Source organism: Eptesicus fuscus, chromosome 18, assembly GCF_027574615.1.
Source record: "Eptesicus fuscus isolate TK198812 chromosome 18, DD_ASM_mEF_20220401, whole genome shotgun sequence".
In the NCBI taxonomy this organism is placed as follows: Eukaryota; Metazoa; Chordata; class Mammalia; order Chiroptera; family Vespertilionidae; genus Eptesicus; species Eptesicus fuscus.
The window spans coordinates 49,356,489-49,375,121 of NC_072490.1; the positions used below are offsets into that span (position 1 = coordinate 49,356,489).

Consider the following 18,633-nt stretch of genomic DNA (forward strand, 5'->3'; position numbering starts at 1 on the left):
GCCTGTTTGAATGGCCATCATCAGAAAGACAAGAAATAGCCCTAGCTGGTTTGGCTCCGTGGATAGAGTGGTTTCCTTTGGACTAAAACAGTGATGGGCAACCTTTTGAGCTTGGTATGTCAAACTTCGCCAAAAAAACTGAGCCTAACTTGGGTAGTGTGTCACTTTGAGGAAAAAACATTATTTCGCAAATGTTTCATCCTCAGGAGCAGCAAATGTTTCATCCTCGGCATGCGGCCGCCTTAGCGGCCGCGTGTCATCAGAAATGGCTACGTGTGTCAGTGCTGACACGCGTGTCATAGGTTTGCCATCACTGGACTAAAAGGTCCTCCAGTCAAGGGCACATTCCTGGGTTACCGGCCCAATCCCCAGGAGCAGGTGGGCCAGAGGCAGCCGATCAATGATTCTCTCTCATCATTAATGTTTCTCTCTCTCCCTCTCCCTTCCTCTCTGAAATCAATAAAAATAAAAAAAAGACACAAGAAATAACAAGTACTGGCAAGGATGCAGGTGGCAATGCAAATTGATGCATCCTCTGTGGAAAACAGTATGGAGGTTCCTCAAAAAAGTAAAAGTAGAACTACCATATGATCCAGCACTCCCACTTCTGGGTACTTACTAGAAGGAAACTAAAATCCTGACAATGAAAGATACCTGCACTCCAGTGTTCACTGCACAATTAGTTAAAATTAGCAAGACCTGGAAACAACCTAAGTGTCCATGGATGGATGGAAGGATAAAGACATTGTGGCATATGTACAGTAGCCTATTATTCAGCCATGAAAAAAGAATGAAATCGTGCGACAACACGGATGGACCAGAGGGTATTGTGCTAAGTGAAATAAGTTAGACAGAGAAGATCCATACTATAAGAGTTCTCTTACATGTGGAATCTAACAAGAAACACATTTATAGATACAGAACTGATTGGCGGGGGTTGAGTGGTGGGTGCGTTTCCCCCACGGGCCGTAATCTCCAGAAGGTCAAGAGCCATGTCAACTTGTGTTCACCTTTGTGGCTAGTTCCTGGGCAGGGTCCTGGCGTATAGTAGGTGCTCACTAACTGTTTAACAATAGCTACTCCTTACACTTCCTACACGGCGGCCAGCAGTTGCTTGGGCATGTCACGCATTTATCCAAGACCACGTAGCTGGCACTTCCAGAACTGAAGTAGTCTGACTCCCGAGTGATTACGAGGATGAGTGACCCCCTTGAATCTCGGTCTCTAAAACAGATGTGAGCAGACGTGATGATGGAGCCAGCAGCCCCACTGAATTGCAGTGAGGACTTGATGACATAATTGGTGAAATGCGCTAACTCAGCCCGGAGCCAGGCTTGGACTTGGTGCTATTGCTGTGTCAGCGCAGACTGGCACCGAGGGAAGGCCTGGGGCGTGGTCAGCCTGTAGGCTGCCTGTATTTCCAGTCTCCCTGTGAGAGCTTGAGGGACCTGGAACTTAGTTGGCATTTCTGATGGGGGAGGATGGTGAGTGGGCCGCAGCCGGTGTTGGAGGAAGGCCTTGGAGGAGGTGAGGGCTGGAAATTGCAGACCCTGCACTGTCCTCTGTCACTGAGAACAGAGAAGCTGGGAAGACCCAGAGGAGGAGTGGGAAGGAAGCTTTTTTCGAAAAGCGTTGTTAACCCGCAGAAGAAGCCATGGACCTGGGGCTACAACAGGTGCATAGCCCGTGGTGGGGCCGTGTTCGTCCTTTAAGCACTTTGACTAACCCTCCTGACATCTTTATTCCCACCTGCAGGTAGGAAGGCAGATGTGGGAGGTGTCTGAGGCTGGAATGCACATGACCCTCCGGTGTGGGATGTGACAGATGGGGTCCCCGCTCTGAACCCTCCTCCCCACTGTGTCCTTGGCCAGCCTGGGACCCCAGTGTTCTCACTCATCTTGAGTGGGGAGAGAAATTGAAGGCGCCTCCTGGATCACCTGAGAGGAACCCCCGGCTCGGTCCATGGGTGTCCTGGGCAGCTGGCAGCTTCAGCCAGATCCTGTTGGGAGCTGAAACTCCCCGGATGCTGGAGCGGTCCCGCTGCGATCTCCTCCCTCTGGATCTGGCACCTGGCCCTGCACAGTCCCTCTCGGGAGACCTCGGGCAGGAGGGGAGGGAGGGGACCAGATTCCAGGTTTGCAGTTCTGCGTGGCCGGCTGGAGGATTTCGTGTTCACGGAGCCCTCTTTATACAGCCCTGCAAAAGGGACGTCCTTCCTGGAGGCCATTTCTTTGGAAGCTTCCCCTAACCGGCTCCATATTCAAGGGTTCGAGCTGAGCTGGGGCGAGAAAGGAAACACAGGCATTTGAGCTGTGGGAGGGGCTGAGCGCTGTTCCATTGGAATGGTCCCTCTGCCTGAGAAGGGACAGTGCCCGCTCTCTCCCTGCCTGGTCCCCTCCCCTGGCTCAGGCCAGGCTGGCTGGACAACACCCTCGGGGTGTATGATCTCACACCCCACCCCCAGTTCCATTCTGCTGACAGGCTTGGTGGAATAGTGGCACCGCGTGGCTGGGTTTGAGCTGTGCTATCTCTCTCTCGGACTCTGACCAATAATTGGCCTGTTGCCTCAGGAGAGAAAAGGAGGAGGCAGGGCGCCTGGGAGGACCTTCAACTCAATAGTTTAAGGCACTTGGAAATTACACCGACGTCACACCACGGATCACAGTGGGGTATCTAACACCCCAAATGAAGAGGGGTGGGGTGGGGTGGGGTGGGCACCTCCCATGCACTTGTGGAGCCGCTGAGAAAACACCCTTGACGTTGCTTTAGAGCCAGGGGATCATGGGCTCTGCTAGAAGCCTCTTCACCATTTAGGAAAGTCTAGGATCACAGTCAAAGATGGTACAGAATGAAGGCAGACCTTCTCAGGGCTGGCGTGGGCATCGTCCGAGGGCTGTGGGAAGCAGGCAGACACCAGCGGGAATGGAAGCAGCCCGGAGGGGAGGCTGGTGCAGGGAGCACCTCTCGGGGGATGGGGGGGGGGAGGGGACGTGTGTTTAGAGAGGCTGCCAGGTGTGCTGGGGACAGAGGTCAGTGCTGAGGACACACGTTTCAGGCAAAGGTGTGGCCTCCCTGTACCTTTGAGGCCTGGGATCAGCAAACCCAGACTCACCACCACCGTTTGTACGGCTGTAAGCTGGGAATGGTTTTCATGTTTTAAACGGTTGAAAGGTCACAGGCAGTGGAAGACTTAATAACACGTGACCAGGATGTGAAATTGACATGCAGCGTCCATGGGAGAAGTTTGAATGGCGCACAGCCTCACTCATCCCCATGCCTGTCGCCTGGGCTGCTTTGTGCTTCGAAGGCACAGTTGCATATTTGTGACAGCGACTGTTTGGCCCGAAAAATGAAAATATTTACTACCGATTTACTACCGGCTCTTGACAGAACCACTTGGCCAGGCCAGCTCCGAGTCCTCCTGGTGCTCTGCAAATGCCTCCTCCAAGTCTGGCCGCACGGCTCCTCCCCCTCGGCGAGGTGGTGGAGGGAGACTGACAGCAGGAGGGAAATTTCTGTTCCACCTGCCCGCCCTACAGATCTGGATGCCACTCCCCCACCTGCAGACCCCCTGCCCGCAGCTCAGAAGTGGTCTGTGCGGCCAATGGGGAACTGAATTCCTGCCCTGGTCGGTGGTCCTGTCAGAGGGAGAACAGACCTGCCTCCTTCCTGGGCTCAGCGCAGTGCGTTCTGGTACATGGAGATGGTGGAGTTCTGTCTCTTCATTCGAAGCAGGGATACCAGGCTCCATTCGCTGACCAGGAAGCATCTGCATGACTTACGGAGCAGAGCGCACAGCAGCAATGAAAACCCAGCTGCGATGCTGTAACACAGCATCCCCCTTTACATCAGATCGTGCGTCTGCTTTTCCACGGCCACGGGTCGGAAGAGATACCTGTGCGCCGACTCCCCAGCTAGCTAACAATACTCATCTCTGGGCGCTGGGATTTGGGGTGATTTTTAAAAAAAAAAACTTTCTTCTTACTTTTTTTATACTACTTGGGTTTCTTTTTAAAAACATTACCATGATCATCTTAATAGCAAAGAGAACCCAGCTATTTTGATTTTAAGGAATAAATAACAGTGGTTGCATCTGCTTTGTGTGGGTGATGGAATTATTTAGGTGGTGATGATGTAACCCTTAGACGCGCAGCCCATGCAGCCCACTGCTGATCAGAATAAGGGGGTGAATGGGAATCCGGCAGGAGCTGAGAGGAGGTGCCGAAGTCAGGGAGTCTGACATGGTCGTCACTGCATGGAACCGGAGCTCCCAGCGTATAAATCTTGGTTCGTTATTGGCGTGTGGAAGGACGGGGTGCGGGTCTCCTGACTTTCCCCTGCTCTGCCTTCCGGAGAAACTTAAGGCCGGGGTGTTTTAACTTTTTAACGGTGTGTCAGTGCCACCTAGTGTCCACACTGTCACTCAGCCTCGTCTCTGTGGAGCCTTCGTTCACACTCTTTGTTTGATGTCCCGGCTCTGGTGGCATTTGTGTGGCAGGCGGCGCGATGCCCCCGGGGCTCTCTGGGGCAGTGGGGATGCCTCATTAATTTATCCTTCCTCCTGTCGCAGCCACAAAGCAGAGCCCTCGGCTGCAGCGCGATTTGGCAGTTGAAGAGCGCGCGGATGCCGCCCTGTCAGAACCGATGTCCTCTTTTCTCGGGCGGCCAGCGCCTTACGGCAGGGCCCGTGCCTCCGGGGGGACGGGGACGCCGTCCTGCTCCCCGGGGCGGCCTGCGGCTCGGAGTTCTTGGGAAAGCTGCTATGGTGGGCTCCTGGGAGACACCACAGCCACGCCACGGTCCCCTGGCTTACCTCCTCCCCTCCACCACCCCTCCCCTGCCCCCAGTGCCGTCCTCGCTCTAACCGTTCACTCTAGAACCGCAGTTCTTCGTCCCCCCCTCCCTGGCCTCCAGCAGTGAGCAGCCGGCAGCACCTGCCCCCCGGCCCCCTCCTCACTCCAGTCCCCCCAGGTTCCGGCTCAGATGGAGCTCGAGGGATCTGTGCAGAGGGCAAACCCGTCCTTCTCGGCTCCGGTCTTTCCCGTGGCTTCCGGGTACCCTTAGGATGAAGGCCGGACGTCTCAGCTGGGCCTCTGCAGCTCCCACTGAGCTGCACGGTTTCCTCCCGCCTCTCTCTCTGAGCCTTGGCCCAGGCCTGGCTTCCCTCAGCCCCTCAGGCCCCTCCCTCCTGCGGTCCCTGGGCCTGCCCTCCTCTCTCCCGCTGCCTCTGCTCCCAGGGTGCCTTCCGCAGTCTTCCCAGGCCCAGAGCTGGGTCCACGCCTTCTATGCTGTGCCTGGACAGTACTGAGTGCCTCTCTCCGCCCGTCCTCCCATCCAGGCAGTAACATCAGCTCCACGTGTGGGATCCTTTGGTGAACCCCCATCTCCCCATTTAGACCCCTGGTTCTCAGCTGGGGGCAATTGCCTCCACCCTCACCCCCCCCCCCCACCGGGGACATTTGGCATTACTGGGGCATTATTGATTGTTATAATTTGGGGGGGAGGTGCTAATGGCATCTAATGAGTGGAGGCTAAGGATGCTGCTAAACACCCTACAATGTCAGCCCCCCAAGAGCAAACAGTGGTCTGGCCCAAAATATCAATAGTATCATCAAGGTGAGAAACCCAGCCCAGACTCTGAGCCCAGTGGCGGCAGGAACCCCAGCCGCGGGGAAAGCGCACACTTGGAACTAAAATGTCGCTATCAAAGGCTGACTTGATAGCTCAGCGCTTTCGCAGGTGGATGTAGAGCCCATGTCCCTTCAAACCTGCCGCCACAGGAAGAGGAAGGAGGGTGGGCCTGCCTTCCCTATGCCCACGTCGGGCAATTATTCCATGAGGTCCTGCTGGGCCAGCCCTTTTGTGTGTGTGTGTGCGTGCGTGTGTGTGTGTGTGTGTGTGTGTGTGTACATGTGTGTGTGTTTGCTTTAAACTTACTTAAGGTCTCATTTTAAACTTATTTCCTCTGATCTGTTTACAGTGGTGTTTGAGCAACAATTTTAGTTTGTTGGGGTACCCCACAGGTCCAATGGCCTGGTTTCTACAAAAAGTCATCAAGGGAAAAAGGTCAGATGACTATGCTAGATTAAAAGAGGCTAAAGCTGCCCTGGCCGGTGGCTCAGGGGGTCGAAGCATCGTCCCATACACCGGAAGGTCGTGGATTTGACTCCTGGTCAGAGCATATACCTAGGTTGTAGGTTCAGTCCAGGCAACCTATCAATGTTTCTCTCTCACATACATGTTTCTCTCTCTCTCTCTCCCTTTCTCTCTCTAAATAATCAATGAAAATGTCCTCAGGTGAGGGTAAAACAATAAATAAATAAATACAATTTTTAAAAAGAGACTAAAGCCTTATATAATGAAACTAGAGGCCTGGTGCACAAAATTCATGCACGCGGGGGAGGGAAGTGTCCCTCAGCCCAGCCTGCACCCTCTCCAATCTGGGACATCCCTCTCACAATCCAGGACTGCTGACTCCCAACTGCTCACCTGTCTGCCTTCCTGATTGCCCCTAACCGCTTCTGCCTGCCAGCCTGATCACCCCCTAACCACTCCGCTGCCAGCCTGATTGATGCCTAACTGCTCCCCTGCCAGCCTGTTTGCCCCTAACTGCCCTCCCCTGCAGGCCTGGGTCCCCCCCAACTGCCCTTCCCTGTAGGTCCGGTCACCCCCAACTTCCCTCCTCTGCCAGTCTGGTCATCCCTAACTGTTCTCCCCTGCAGGCTTGATCGCCCCCAACTGTCCTCCCTTGCAGGCCTGGTTCCCCCCAAATGCTCTCTCCTCCTGGCCTGATTGCACACAAGTGCCCTCCCTTGCAGGCCTGGTCCCTCCCAAGTGCCCTCCCATGCTGGCCTGATCGCCCACAACTGCCCTCCCTTGCAGGCCTGGTCCCTCCCAACTGCCCTCCCCTCCTGGCCATCTTATGGCGGCCATCTTGTGTCCACATGGGGGCAGCCATCTTTGACCACATGGGGTCAGCCATCTTGTGTGTTGGAGTGATGGTCAGTTTGCATATTACTCTTTTATTAGATAGGATGCAACTCTGGTAAGTGGGGACATGGCTATAAACAATCTTTAAACAATCTTTTGGAGACAATTGGGGAAATTTGAATATTGGACTGTGCATCAGATAGTACTATTGAATTAATGTTTATTTTCTTAGGCATGATCACGGTTTTAGGGTTTTTGTCTTCGCTCGGGTTTGTAACAAACTCCTGTAGGCTGGGTGGCTTACAAACAACAGAAGTTTGTTTCTTGGGTCCTGGAGGCTGGCAAGTCCAAGATCAAGCCCCGCAGGTACCCTGCCTGGTGAGAGCCCACCTCCTGGTGCACAGTGCTGCGTCCTCACTGTGTCCTCCCTGAGAAGGGCAGGGAGCTCTCTGGGACCTCTTTTATAAGGACACTAATCCCACTCATGAGGGCTCCACCCTCATGACCTAATCGATTTCCAAAGCCCCACCTCCAAATGCCATCACATTTGGGATTAGGTTTCAACATGAATTTGGGGGCACAAAACCTTCGGTCTCTTGCAGTCAGACGGGAGAATGTCCTTAGTCTTAGCAGGGGCAGGGTGGGCTATGGAGGAGTGAAGTGTCAGGGGATCTGCAACTTGCTTATGATGCCTTCGCAGGAAAACAGTTGTATGTGTGATTGTGTGTGTGTGTGTGTGTGATCGTGTGTGTGTGTGATTGTGTGTGTGTGTGTGTGTGTGATTGTGTGTGTAGAAAGAGGGAGGGAGCCCTAGCCGGTTTGGCTCAGTGGATAGAGCGTCGGCCTGCAGACCAAAGGGTCCTGGGTTCGATTCCAGTCAAGGGCACGTTGCAGGCACCTCCCCAGTCCAGGCCCTGGTCAGGGCTCATGCAGAAAGCAACCAATCAATGTGTTTCTCTCACATCAATATTTCCGTCTTTCCCTCTCTCTTCCACTCTCTAAAAATAAATCAATGGCAAAATATCCTTGGGTGAGGATTTAAAAATAATAATAATTTTTTAAAAAGAAAGAGAGAGGGAGGAGAGAGGTGGCAAAATGTTGAGGGCAGGTTCAGGTGACGGGAGTTGCTCTGTGGGGTTTTCGGGGCTGGGCTCTGGGACACAGGGCGGGCCAGTGAGGGTGTGGTGTCGAGGGAGCCCACTGAGTTTGCCGTCTGTCTTCAGTCTGCAGCTCCCCGCCCGTCCACATGAAGGTGCAGCCCCTGAACCAGACGGCGCTGCAGGTGTCCTGGAGCCAGCCCGAGACCATCTACCACCCGCCCATCATGAACTACATGATCTCCTACAGCTGGACCAAGAACGAAGACGAGAAGGAGAAGACCTTCACGAAGGACAGCGACAAAGACTTGGTAAAAGTCGGGGCGCCTGCTGCCCTTGCAGTTAGGAGAGGGACCCCCGCCGCATCTCTGCCAGGCACTGCAGGCAGGCCCCCACCTCACGCTGCCGCCGGGCAGCAGCTCCCCGGTGTGGACTGTGGCCGAGCCTGCCTGGGCCCCATCCGCCCTCACACTTACCCCCCAATGCCACCCAGAAAAGCTAGTTCCTTTTTTTATAATCGGGCCCTTTAAACTGACTCCTCTGTCTTTTGTTAGTATAGAAACAGAAAGCTGCTGTTAAGGCCTTTTCGTCTGACAGGGTTATTGTGGAGACGAGATGCCGTGTGCATGGGCAACAGACTCTGGCCCTGGAAGCAGTGTGTAAGGACCCGCTGTTACTGCTGCAGCTATTCCTCCTCTTGCTCTTTCCTGCTGTCCCCGCCACCGTGCAGCCGTCCACTGCCCGCACTTCCTTTCACGTCGGATCCCCTCACATTCCTACCGGGAGGATCCCTGGGACCATGTCATTTTTAGCCACTGTTCTCAGTCTCTCAGACACTATGGCATCGGACCTCACCGATGCACAATTCCGCAGCTCTCCTTAAAATGGCATAAGTGTCTAGTGGCCGACACCCAAAACAGCCCTTCCGAACAGATGTTTGTGGCAGCTCTTCCTCCCCTGTGAAAGCAAACCCTCCAGCGAGCACTAGTCTTCACGTCTCTGCAGAGAAACTCAACGTGACACAGTCGGAGGGGAGCGCCTCTGCTTTCATTGTTAATCAAAGGGAGGCTTTGGAATAATGAAATCCGTAATCGGATGTGCACGTGGCAAATGCCGTCGCACAGAGTGGGATTCTTAATGATCGTTACCACCTTTTCTCTCCCAGCAGAGTCCCCGGGGCCCATTCAATCAGTGACAGAATAAAACTTGGCGTATTCCTTTAGATGAAGATTCTTTTTCTTCATTCTCATTTATATCTTCAATTTCCCCACTAGACATAGTTAGCTGGGTCCCATTAGGGAACGAGGAGCTTCACGAAATCAGAGAGGAACCTACCGAGAATTCCCCGAGGTTGTGATGTGTTTTGACCTTTCTCTTGTCGCCGCTGGGAGCCCACGAGGGGTTTTCTCTCTGAAGTAAAGATGGCTGCATTAATCAGCAGAGGCTGTGTAGGCGCTTAGGCAGGTCTTGTTCTAAGTGAAAAATAATTAAACACACAAAGATGAATAGATACTGGCTTGGAGTGAATCCAATCAATCTCTGTGTCGGTGGAGCGGAGACTTTGCCCTGAACAGGAGACGGGGTCAGAGGTTTGGAGAAAGAGGCGTGAATTGGGTTCAGAGAACGAGAGCGATGCAGAGAAAAATATGCTCTGATAGCGAGGTGTTTTTTTCCGAGAATTTCTAGGGGTGGCTAGTTTCTTTTGGGACACACAAGATTAATTTTCTTAATTCCTCCGGAAGTCAAGTGTGCTGACTTGGCAGCAACAAAACTATTCTCCAACGGATGGTTGCTGTGGCCTGGAAACCTCAGAGGAATATTTAAGGTCAGTGCAGCCTTTTCCAGGTCACGTGCCCCTTCCCCATCCTCTTACAGACCTGGGGGCGGATGTTACCATTACCTTCTCCAAAAGAGATAAATGAGGCTCACAGTTCACTAACGTGATGTCACCTGCTGCCCTAACCAGGAGCCGGTTTCTAGGCCACAGCAGCAGGTGTGGCCACGGTGCCACTTAACGCCCGATCAGAGGTTTCGGTGGCTGCCACGGGGTTAAGGCTGCTTTTGATACTTGGCCCAGAATCCACGTTTCAGTGGCAAGACATTCATCCATTAGGGAAGTCTTTGAAATCAGTTGCTTTTTTTGTTTCTTCACAAAGCAAGCTCTGCCTGCTTTTCAGGTACTTTTTCTCTTTTCTCATTTTTAAAGGCCCTTGGAATAAATCTCTGAGGAATGGGGACCTGGAGTTGGCAGGTGTCTAATGACTAGGGATTGGCAAACTTTTTCTAGAAAGTCCCAGGTAGTAAAGATTTTATGGGACATGGGATCTCAGGTTGCTGTGGCAACAACTCAGCCCTGCCATTGTAGATACCATAGGTACATGTAAAGGAATGGGCGTGGCTGTGTGCCAATAAAACTTTATTGACAAAAACAGACAGGGGGCCGGATTTGGCCTGTGGGCTACCTATGAACAGGTTTCCCTGGCTTTCACAAGGACCCTGTGAGGTAGCTGTTTCTCTCCCCATTTTACCCGGGAGGGCAGCAGAGGCCAAAGACTGAACACCTGGCCCAGGATCAGCCTGTAAGTGGGTGGAAAGGCCGCATCGCACCTTTCCTGACCTTTAGCCAGGTGTCCTTCCTGGCATCTTGCCCCATATTCCCCATGGAGAATGTATGACAAGACCTTAACACTGCAAAGACAGACATGCAGAGATCTTGTTGCGGATGTTTAAACTCGGCGTGGCTCTGGAAAGCAGTCCACTTGGTAATTTGAGAGGCCATCTCGGGTACATAATTGCAGTCTATAAGGGATATTAGTGATGAAAGGAGTCCAAGACTCGTGAGTATAAAGGGGGCCTAAGACACAGTCCAAGCCTCAGTTAAGCATCGGAGTCCAGACTGATTTGGTCCCGTCTTATCCTGCCGATTTCAGTGTTGAAAGCAGATTCCCAGGCCAGGTTATCTCTGAGCACTCTTTCCTTCCAGAGGGAGCCTTTGGTCCGTGGGAGCATTGTGTCCAGCAGCTGTTGCTGTGGCAGCACAGACCTGGACGTGGTTCTTAGCATGACTTTAGGTTTGGCTTAGACGGTGGGCGTGTGCTGGCCTCCACACCTGCTCACTGCTTTTCTTTCTTCACCTACAGAAAGCCACCATTAGCCATGTCTCACCTGATAGCCTTTACCTGTTCCGCGTCCAGGCCGTGTGCCGGAACGACATGCGCAGCGACTTCAGCCAGACGATGCTCTTTCAAGGTAAGGCGGCTGCCCTGAGCCCCGCCCCTGGTGCTTGGTTTTTCCTGCTCAGGTGCTTGGGCGGAAGGACACAAGCCTGGCCTAGGAACCCGTGGGGCTTTAAGTCCCACCTTTTAGAGCTTCATAGGCCCGAAGAGGGAAGAAGAGCAAAGTGGTGATTTTTACTATCCTTGCGTGTCTGGCTGTGTCAGGTCACAGAATCCCTCTTGGATCTAGCGTGACCCTAGGACCAGAGCCCAGACACACACCGCTCACCTTCCAGCTGGCGAGCCACACTCGGGCCCTGCTTGTGGGACCTTTGAGCATCTTGAGAAATAGGTGTTTGTTCCTGTGGATTTGGGGGACTGGCAGAAAGTTCTAGGGTGAGGCAAGGGAGGCATTCATGTAGGTGCAAAATTTAAAGGGCTGCAAAAAAACGCAGTAATTAAGACACATGATATTTTAATGGAGTATTTTTTAAAAGCAAAGTCAATAAAAAAAATGCATGAGCAACGTATCAGAATTTTATGTTGGACCCGCACACCTCCCACAGGATCCACTCTGACTTACTCGCCCTAACCCGGTTATTTTCAACCCGTGTGCTAGGAGAAATTTTAAAACAACGCAATACCTGAGGAATTAGTCAGGGGCACTGACCTCCTTTTCCTTAGATTGTCAAATAAAAAGATGAAAACAGCCAACACAACCATGGCCGTCCTGTGTGAATGAATCAAAATTATACCTATTTTTTTTTTTGTCAGATTGGTAAAAATATAGTTTTTGGTGGCCTGCAGAATTTTAGCAATTAGCTTGTGTGTGCCAGGAGATGAAAAAGGTAGAAAATCACTGCCCTAACCCCATTCTAGTCCTAGTTCCAATAAAACTTTATTTACAAAGCCGGCTGCCAGCCTGTGGGCCATGGTTGAGGACTTGGGCTTAGGCCAGCATGGAGGGACCAGGGTGTGGGCTTCGCTCGGCCAGACCGAGGTCCTCCCCATGAGGCCCTCCTCTCGGGTCCTCAGTTTCAGGGAACCCTCCTACCAGGCCAGTGGTCCTTCACCGTTTTGAGTCCTGTATCTGGTGAAGGCTTTTCCCTGGAAAATGCCAACACTGAGCATTTTCAGGGGCCCTGGAAAGCCTGTAGGACCGGCTGCAACCTTGGCTGAAGCCTGTGAGAAATGCCCATTCGGGACCCTCCCAGATCAGTCCCCTCGGCCTTTCTGGGGGAGTGGGGTTGGTCTGAGTCCTAACCAGACGTCTGGGTGACTGGCAGGCACACTGAAGGCGGGAGTCCTGGTTGAGAACTGGGGCCCTGGAGGGAGGGCCCCAAGTTTGAGTTCCAGCTGCACTTTGTATTTCTGCAATCCTGAGCATGTTAGCTTTTCTAAGCTTCAGTTTCACAGTCCAACACGTGGTTGTGTTAATAGTACCGACCTCACAGCATCCTTACGGAATGCCACGGGCTGATGCCTGTTAAGTAGTTTGCATAGTGTCTCTGGTACCAACTCTAAATATCCCCTTAGTGTTAGGTTTGACTTAAAGAGTACTAAATGCTAAACCCCGGGTAAGCAGCCCTCCAGCCTAGATGCCCTCCACGGATCCCTTCCAGCCCTACAATTTTGCATTTAGTATTTAGATGTTCTTTGCTAAGGTTTGCATTATCTCATCCTTCTGTTTAAACTAATTGAAGTTAGCATGCTGTGTTTTTTCACAAATAACTCATGCTCACGTGTCCACCTGGGCTCTGAACACATTGGCCCCTTGCCTATGCTGAGGAGGGAGCTCAGGCCATGGCCATGCTTGTGCTGGCCCTGGGGAGAGAGAGCAGGCCGGAGTGGGTACCTGCTGCAGGCAGGGCGGGAACCTTGGACGCATACATCGTGATCGGGTTGCATGCATCTGGATGTGGTCTCTGTGGGCTCCGGCTGGGCACTGGGATCCGCAGAGCTGCCTTTCCTGACTAATAGGCCCCCTGAGCTTGCTGGCTTCTGTGTGGACTTTGAAAAATCAAGTGTTTGTAATCTACACTAATAAAAGAAATATGCAAATTGACCATACCTCCGCGACACCCACCAGCCTCAGGAGCAAGTATGCAAATTAACCCAACAAAAAATGGCAGGTTAATTTGCATATGCAGGCTTGGAGTGGCTGGGCGGGGCAGGACACCTGCTATGAGGGGGAGGGCTGGAGGCAGAGAGAACTACAGGAGCGGCACTCTGGCTGTAAGCGAGGACTTGCAGGCTCCCAGGAGGCAGCCAGGAGCGAAGACTTGCAAAGGCTCCCGGGCGGCCAGGAGCGAAGTCAGGGGAAAGAAGGCCTATTCTTGCACAAATCTTTGTGCAACAGGCCTCTAGTGTAATATAATTCCAAAAGGCCTGGTCAGCTATAAGCTGTAAGTGTGGAGTATTTAAAACGTCAGCTCACTAGGCTTGTTGAAATGGCTGCTGTCTCGAGTGTCTGTGGACTCCTTTGTTCAGCAATGGACAGGAGCTCGCTGCCTCTCTGTGCTGTGTTTGTCCCCACTGGGGGACGAGGGCCGCGGACCCTCACTCCTCCCACAGCGGCTTCACATGTGCCCCACAGCATCCCGGGGAAAGTTCATGAAAATGAAGTCTTAGGGGAACCAGCAGGCTCACCTTTCCTGATGGGCCGGGGAGGTGCTGTGGGCAGTAGAGGCCAGTGCAGAAAACTAACTCGCAGGACGTAAGCTTTAACAGGGAAAGGGAAAAGCTTAGAGGATTTATGGATGCCTTCTTTGGGTAAATTTTACCTGTGGGTTGGTAAGAATACATTTTTTTACATGAGGAAGCCATATGGAATGTTTTTCTTATGATAGTAAATATACCAACACTTAAGTTCTAAATATGTTACATTTACCTTACTGTGGTCAATATAATAGTAACAATAGCAAGCAGCAGCTACAGAATGAGTCACAGTTAGAGCGTTTGCCCATAAGTTATGTCATCTGACCTCATGGCAGGTGTAACGCAGGTGGTATTGTTCAGAAGGGGAATGGTGCTGGGGCAGGTGAGTAACCTGTGAAAAATCACTTGGCTGCTACACCAGGGCTGGATTCCTTTTTCCAAAGCCGATTATTTCTGCACAGCAATGAACCATCCCCAAAGAGTAAGCATCATCTACGTGCCCCAGACTCCAACAAACACGTAACGTCCTGATTTATTGTTCAAAGCCTCTCTGTAACTCTCCACAGTCATGGAAAATAGGGGTTCCTGAGATTCTGTGTGAGCCACGGGCCTGTAGGCAGCCTGCTGCAAAGCTGACGGATTCTCTCTTAAGATGATCCTACATAATAAAAACCTAATATGCTAAGTGTTCGGTCGTCCAGTTGGCTGTTCAACCAATCAAAGCGTAATATGCTAATGAAATGCTAAGGCTGCTCAACTGCTCGCTATGACATGCACTGACCACCAGGGGGCAAACTCTCCAACCGGTAGCTTGCTGCTGGGGTCTGGCTGATCAGGACTGAGCAAGAGGGGCCGGACACACCCTGTAGCCCTCCTGCGATCCCTCCCTGGCTGGCCAACCTCCCACGTACCTTCCCGGCCTCAATCGTGCACTAGTGGGGTCCCTCAGCCTGGCCTACACCCTCTTGCAATCTGGGACCCCTCAGGGGATGTCGGAGAGCCGGTTTCAGCCCCACGGTGGAATGACCGGTTGCTATGACACACGCTGACCACCAGGGGGCAGACATTCAATGCAGGATCTGCCCCCTGGTGGCCAGTGCGCTCCCACAGGGGGAGCGCCGCTCAGCCACAAGCCGAGCTCATGGCTGGCGAGGGCAGCGGCGGTGGCAGAAGTGGAAGCAGGACTAAGCCATCAATCAGACATCCCCTGAGGGCTCCTGGCCTGCGAGAGGGCACAGGCTGGGCAGAGGGACCCCCCACACACACACTGAGTGCACGAATTTCATGCACTGGGCCTCTAGTTTTAAATTAAAAAGTAAAATACACAGCAGCACAAAAATCTCCACTTTCAGTCAGAGACAGAGTCCCAGGTCCTGCCGTGCCGCTGAGGTCCGCGGCTCTGTTCACAGGGAAGGAAGGGCTGCGTCTGAGGAGAGCTTAGGGACAGTGCCGTGTCAGTGTCCCCGCCCTGAGTTCCCTGAGGTCTGTGGACCGGGTGAAGGGAAAAGGACTGTAGGAATGTCCTGGTCACCACGGCCAGAGCTGTCCCCGCTGGAAATTGTTCAGGATTAATGAGAAGCGGGCTGCTGGTGGAGTGGCTGCGGAGTTGGTCGGCCTTAATCCAAGCCTTTGGGAAGGGCAGGCAAGCAGGTCTCCTGGGAACTTGCGTTCTGTCCTAAAGGGAGGTGCACGTGCAGGCCTGTCTGAGGCCCCCGTGCAGCACCATGAGGGGCAGCATAAAGGAAGGTGGGAGGTCGGCTTGTCCTGGCCAGGCCCGTTGCTTCCTGGGCTGCCTCGTGTGACCTGGTGGTGGTGACTTCTCCAGTCTGTTCTCCAGCTGTCCCTTTGCACCTTTCACGTTCAGCTATGCAAAAGGAATGGATGGTTAGGTCAGGGGCTGCAAACTCGGGTGCCCGGGGCCAGGCAGGGCACATGGACAGAGGAGGGCAGGCTGTGGGTGAGAAAGGGGAGGTCCTGTGCCCACTGAGCAGGGGTGATGGACACTCAGCTCCGGTTGAATGTTGCTTCTCAGGACGGCGGGCTCAGTTTTGACACATTTTGTGATTTTGCAGGATAAGCCAGAATTTAGGATTTCTTTTTTTAGATGAAAGCAGCAGTTCAGTGCTTACAAACTTACTGTAAACAGTGGCAACAAAGTTAGTTGTTTTTTTTAAATAGCTTGCAGGCCAAACAGAAGTTGTGTTGGTCATCTGCTACTTCTGGTTTAGATACAAATAACAGCAGGTTCAAATGTTTTTTATCGTGGTATTTAGCGTGTTTTTTGCTAATTCCTCAGGGCCATGTATGGTATAGGAAGCAGACTTTTAGTATATATAGCCCTATTGGTTTTTTGAGATAAAGACAAAGACACAGTTTGATATGTTCTTTTAAAAAAAAAAAAAAAGTTACATTGTTTAGCATTATTTACCATAGCGAAAAGGTGGAAATAGCCCCAACGCTCAACAGTAAAGAATGAGTAAATTAAATGTGGTACACGTACCGTGCAATGTTGTTCAGCCTTAAAAAGGGATGGGGTTCTGACACTTGGAGGCACCGTGAGGATACTGTGCTAAGTGCAATAAGCCAGCCACCAAAAGGCAACCCTGTAGGACTCCCTTTCTGGGAGGCACTAGAGCAGTCAGACTTCCAGAAACAGTACAATGGGCGTTTCCGGGCTCTGGGGACAGGGGACGGGGATGTTTCATGGGGGCAGAGTTTCAGGTTTACAAGATGAGAAGTCTGCACAGCAGTGTGGACCCACTTAACGCTACTGAACTGGGCACCCAACGGGGGTTAAGGTGGTAAGTTTTGTGTTGTGGTAAAGTCATCGTGTTACATTGTTCAACAATAGTCACACACGGGCGAACAGAACTTCAGGAAGGAACGAACACCAGGGAGAGTAATGCGTGGTTCGTATAAAAGAATTTGACCACTTAAAGCAACGACAGGTTTTAAAACTTACGTGGAAATAAAATACGTGACGATACACAAAACGTGAGGTAGGCCAATGGAGTTTAAAAATTGTATATTTCTTCCATTCTTAGGAGGTATTAAAAGTGCTCATTTAAGGTAAACTATAATAAATTTAGGATGTATATTGTAATCACTGAAAGGATCGTGTAAGAAATTATAAACAAAAAACAAATAGAGCGGAACAATGAAATAATATGATTCCACTTCTATGACGTTCTAAACTAGAATTCTGACCTAGGTCAGAGTGTGGGTGCCTTTGGGAAAGGGGGTGGGTGTTGAGTGGGTGGGGCACAGGCAGACCGGCTGGGGGCGGGGGCGTGCCTGTACTCAGTGTGGGTGTAAGCACACAGGTGTTTACAGGGGTAAACATTAATTGGACTATACACTTAAGACTTGTACATTTTTCTCTATGTAAGCTTTACCTCAGTAAGTCAGAAATCAGTAACAACTTTAAAAATTTTCAAAACAAGATTCAGCAAACTATGGCCCACAGGCCAAATGCAGCCCTCTGTGTGTTTTTTAATGACTCAGAGTCTGAGAAGGGTTTGTCGTTCTTAAGTGGTTGGGAGAAAAATTTTAAAAGGAATGATATTTCATTCCATGCAAATTATATGTAATTCACATTTATGTCTGTAAGTAAGGTTGTTTAGAACCAAAAAAAAAAAATGGTTTATAATGTAATTTCTTTGTTTCTCAGCTAATACCACTCGAATATTCCAAGGGACCAGAATTGTGAAAACAGGAGTGGTAAGTAGAGAATGTTTTGTAAGTAGTTAATTGTTTTGTCCTGGTTGCTCATTTGCATGCAGTTGAAACTGTCACCACGAGGTGGCAGTATGATGTTGTGAAACTGCTTAATGGGAAAAAGTGAAGATACAGAAAAATTTACATTATTCACTGTTTATAATTCAATCCATTAGGAAAACAAGTTGTGCAGCACAATTAAAGCAGTAGTATTATACAGTATAATTTTTGTCAAGGTGAAAAATTCTCCGGTTTTTAATTCTTTATTATCTGTAGGTTCATAGGATGTAGAGATTGCACAGACGCTGGAATTCCCAGCGGTTGTCATTTGTCCAAAGTTATGTGGATTTTCAAATTTCCGGAGCCTCGATCAATATCTGAGTTTTCCCATTTCTAGTGCAACTAATAATCACAATTGTGATCACATTGTTGACGATAACAACAATAGCCTAACATTGACTAAGCATTTCCTGGGTTTCAAGCACAGGTTATTTTATTATTTTATTTACTCCTCACAGCCTCCCACAAGATTAGTGTTACCATTATTCCCCTTTTATGGTTCAGGAAACCGAGGCTCAGAGCGCGCGAGGGGTCTTCGCTCAGCCCGAGCTGCCTGACTTCATTGATTGAGTGCTCCATCGTGTGTGGCATCGGGCATTTCATTAACCAACTTAAGAACTCAACATTTGCTAACTTGATCCTCTTTAAATTACAAAGTTTTCGAATTAAAACCTCGCGATAAAACGCTAAAATCTAAGGTGTCCTGGCCATATTGCTTTGAACGGATTTCTGGCTGTCAGAACCGACAGTAAGCTCAGAGCTCAGCGGCCCCGGCTGTTTCCTGAGCGCCCGCCCATAGTGCAGGCCCAATGTTGAGCACCAGGTTAGCACGGCGGGGAGCGTGAGCTGCGGCTTGGACACAAGCTGCCCTTGACATCTCTGAGCCTCAGTTTCCCCCTCTGTAAAACTGGGTGATGACCATCCCGGAGAGTGTGGGAAGCCCTGGCACGTTGCTG

The 18,633-nt window shown here is 51.2% G+C and overlaps 1 protein-coding gene across 2 annotated transcripts in view; it reads left to right on the forward strand.

Annotated features, from left to right (window-relative positions):
• The window catches only part of PTPRG (protein tyrosine phosphatase receptor type G), a 649,319-nt gene that overhangs the window by 549,877 nt on the left and 80,809 nt on the right, over nucleotides 1-18,633 (forward strand). For both annotated transcript variants that reach the window (XM_008146280.3, XM_008146281.3), the window contains exons 9-11: nucleotides 8,154-8,338; nucleotides 11,168-11,276; nucleotides 17,571-17,620. In XM_008146280.3, the coding sequence (XP_008144502.1) occupies nucleotides 8,154-8,338; nucleotides 11,168-11,276; nucleotides 17,571-17,620 (344 nt within the window). The remainder of the gene's footprint in view (nucleotides 1-8,153; nucleotides 8,339-11,167; nucleotides 11,277-17,570; nucleotides 17,621-18,633) is intronic.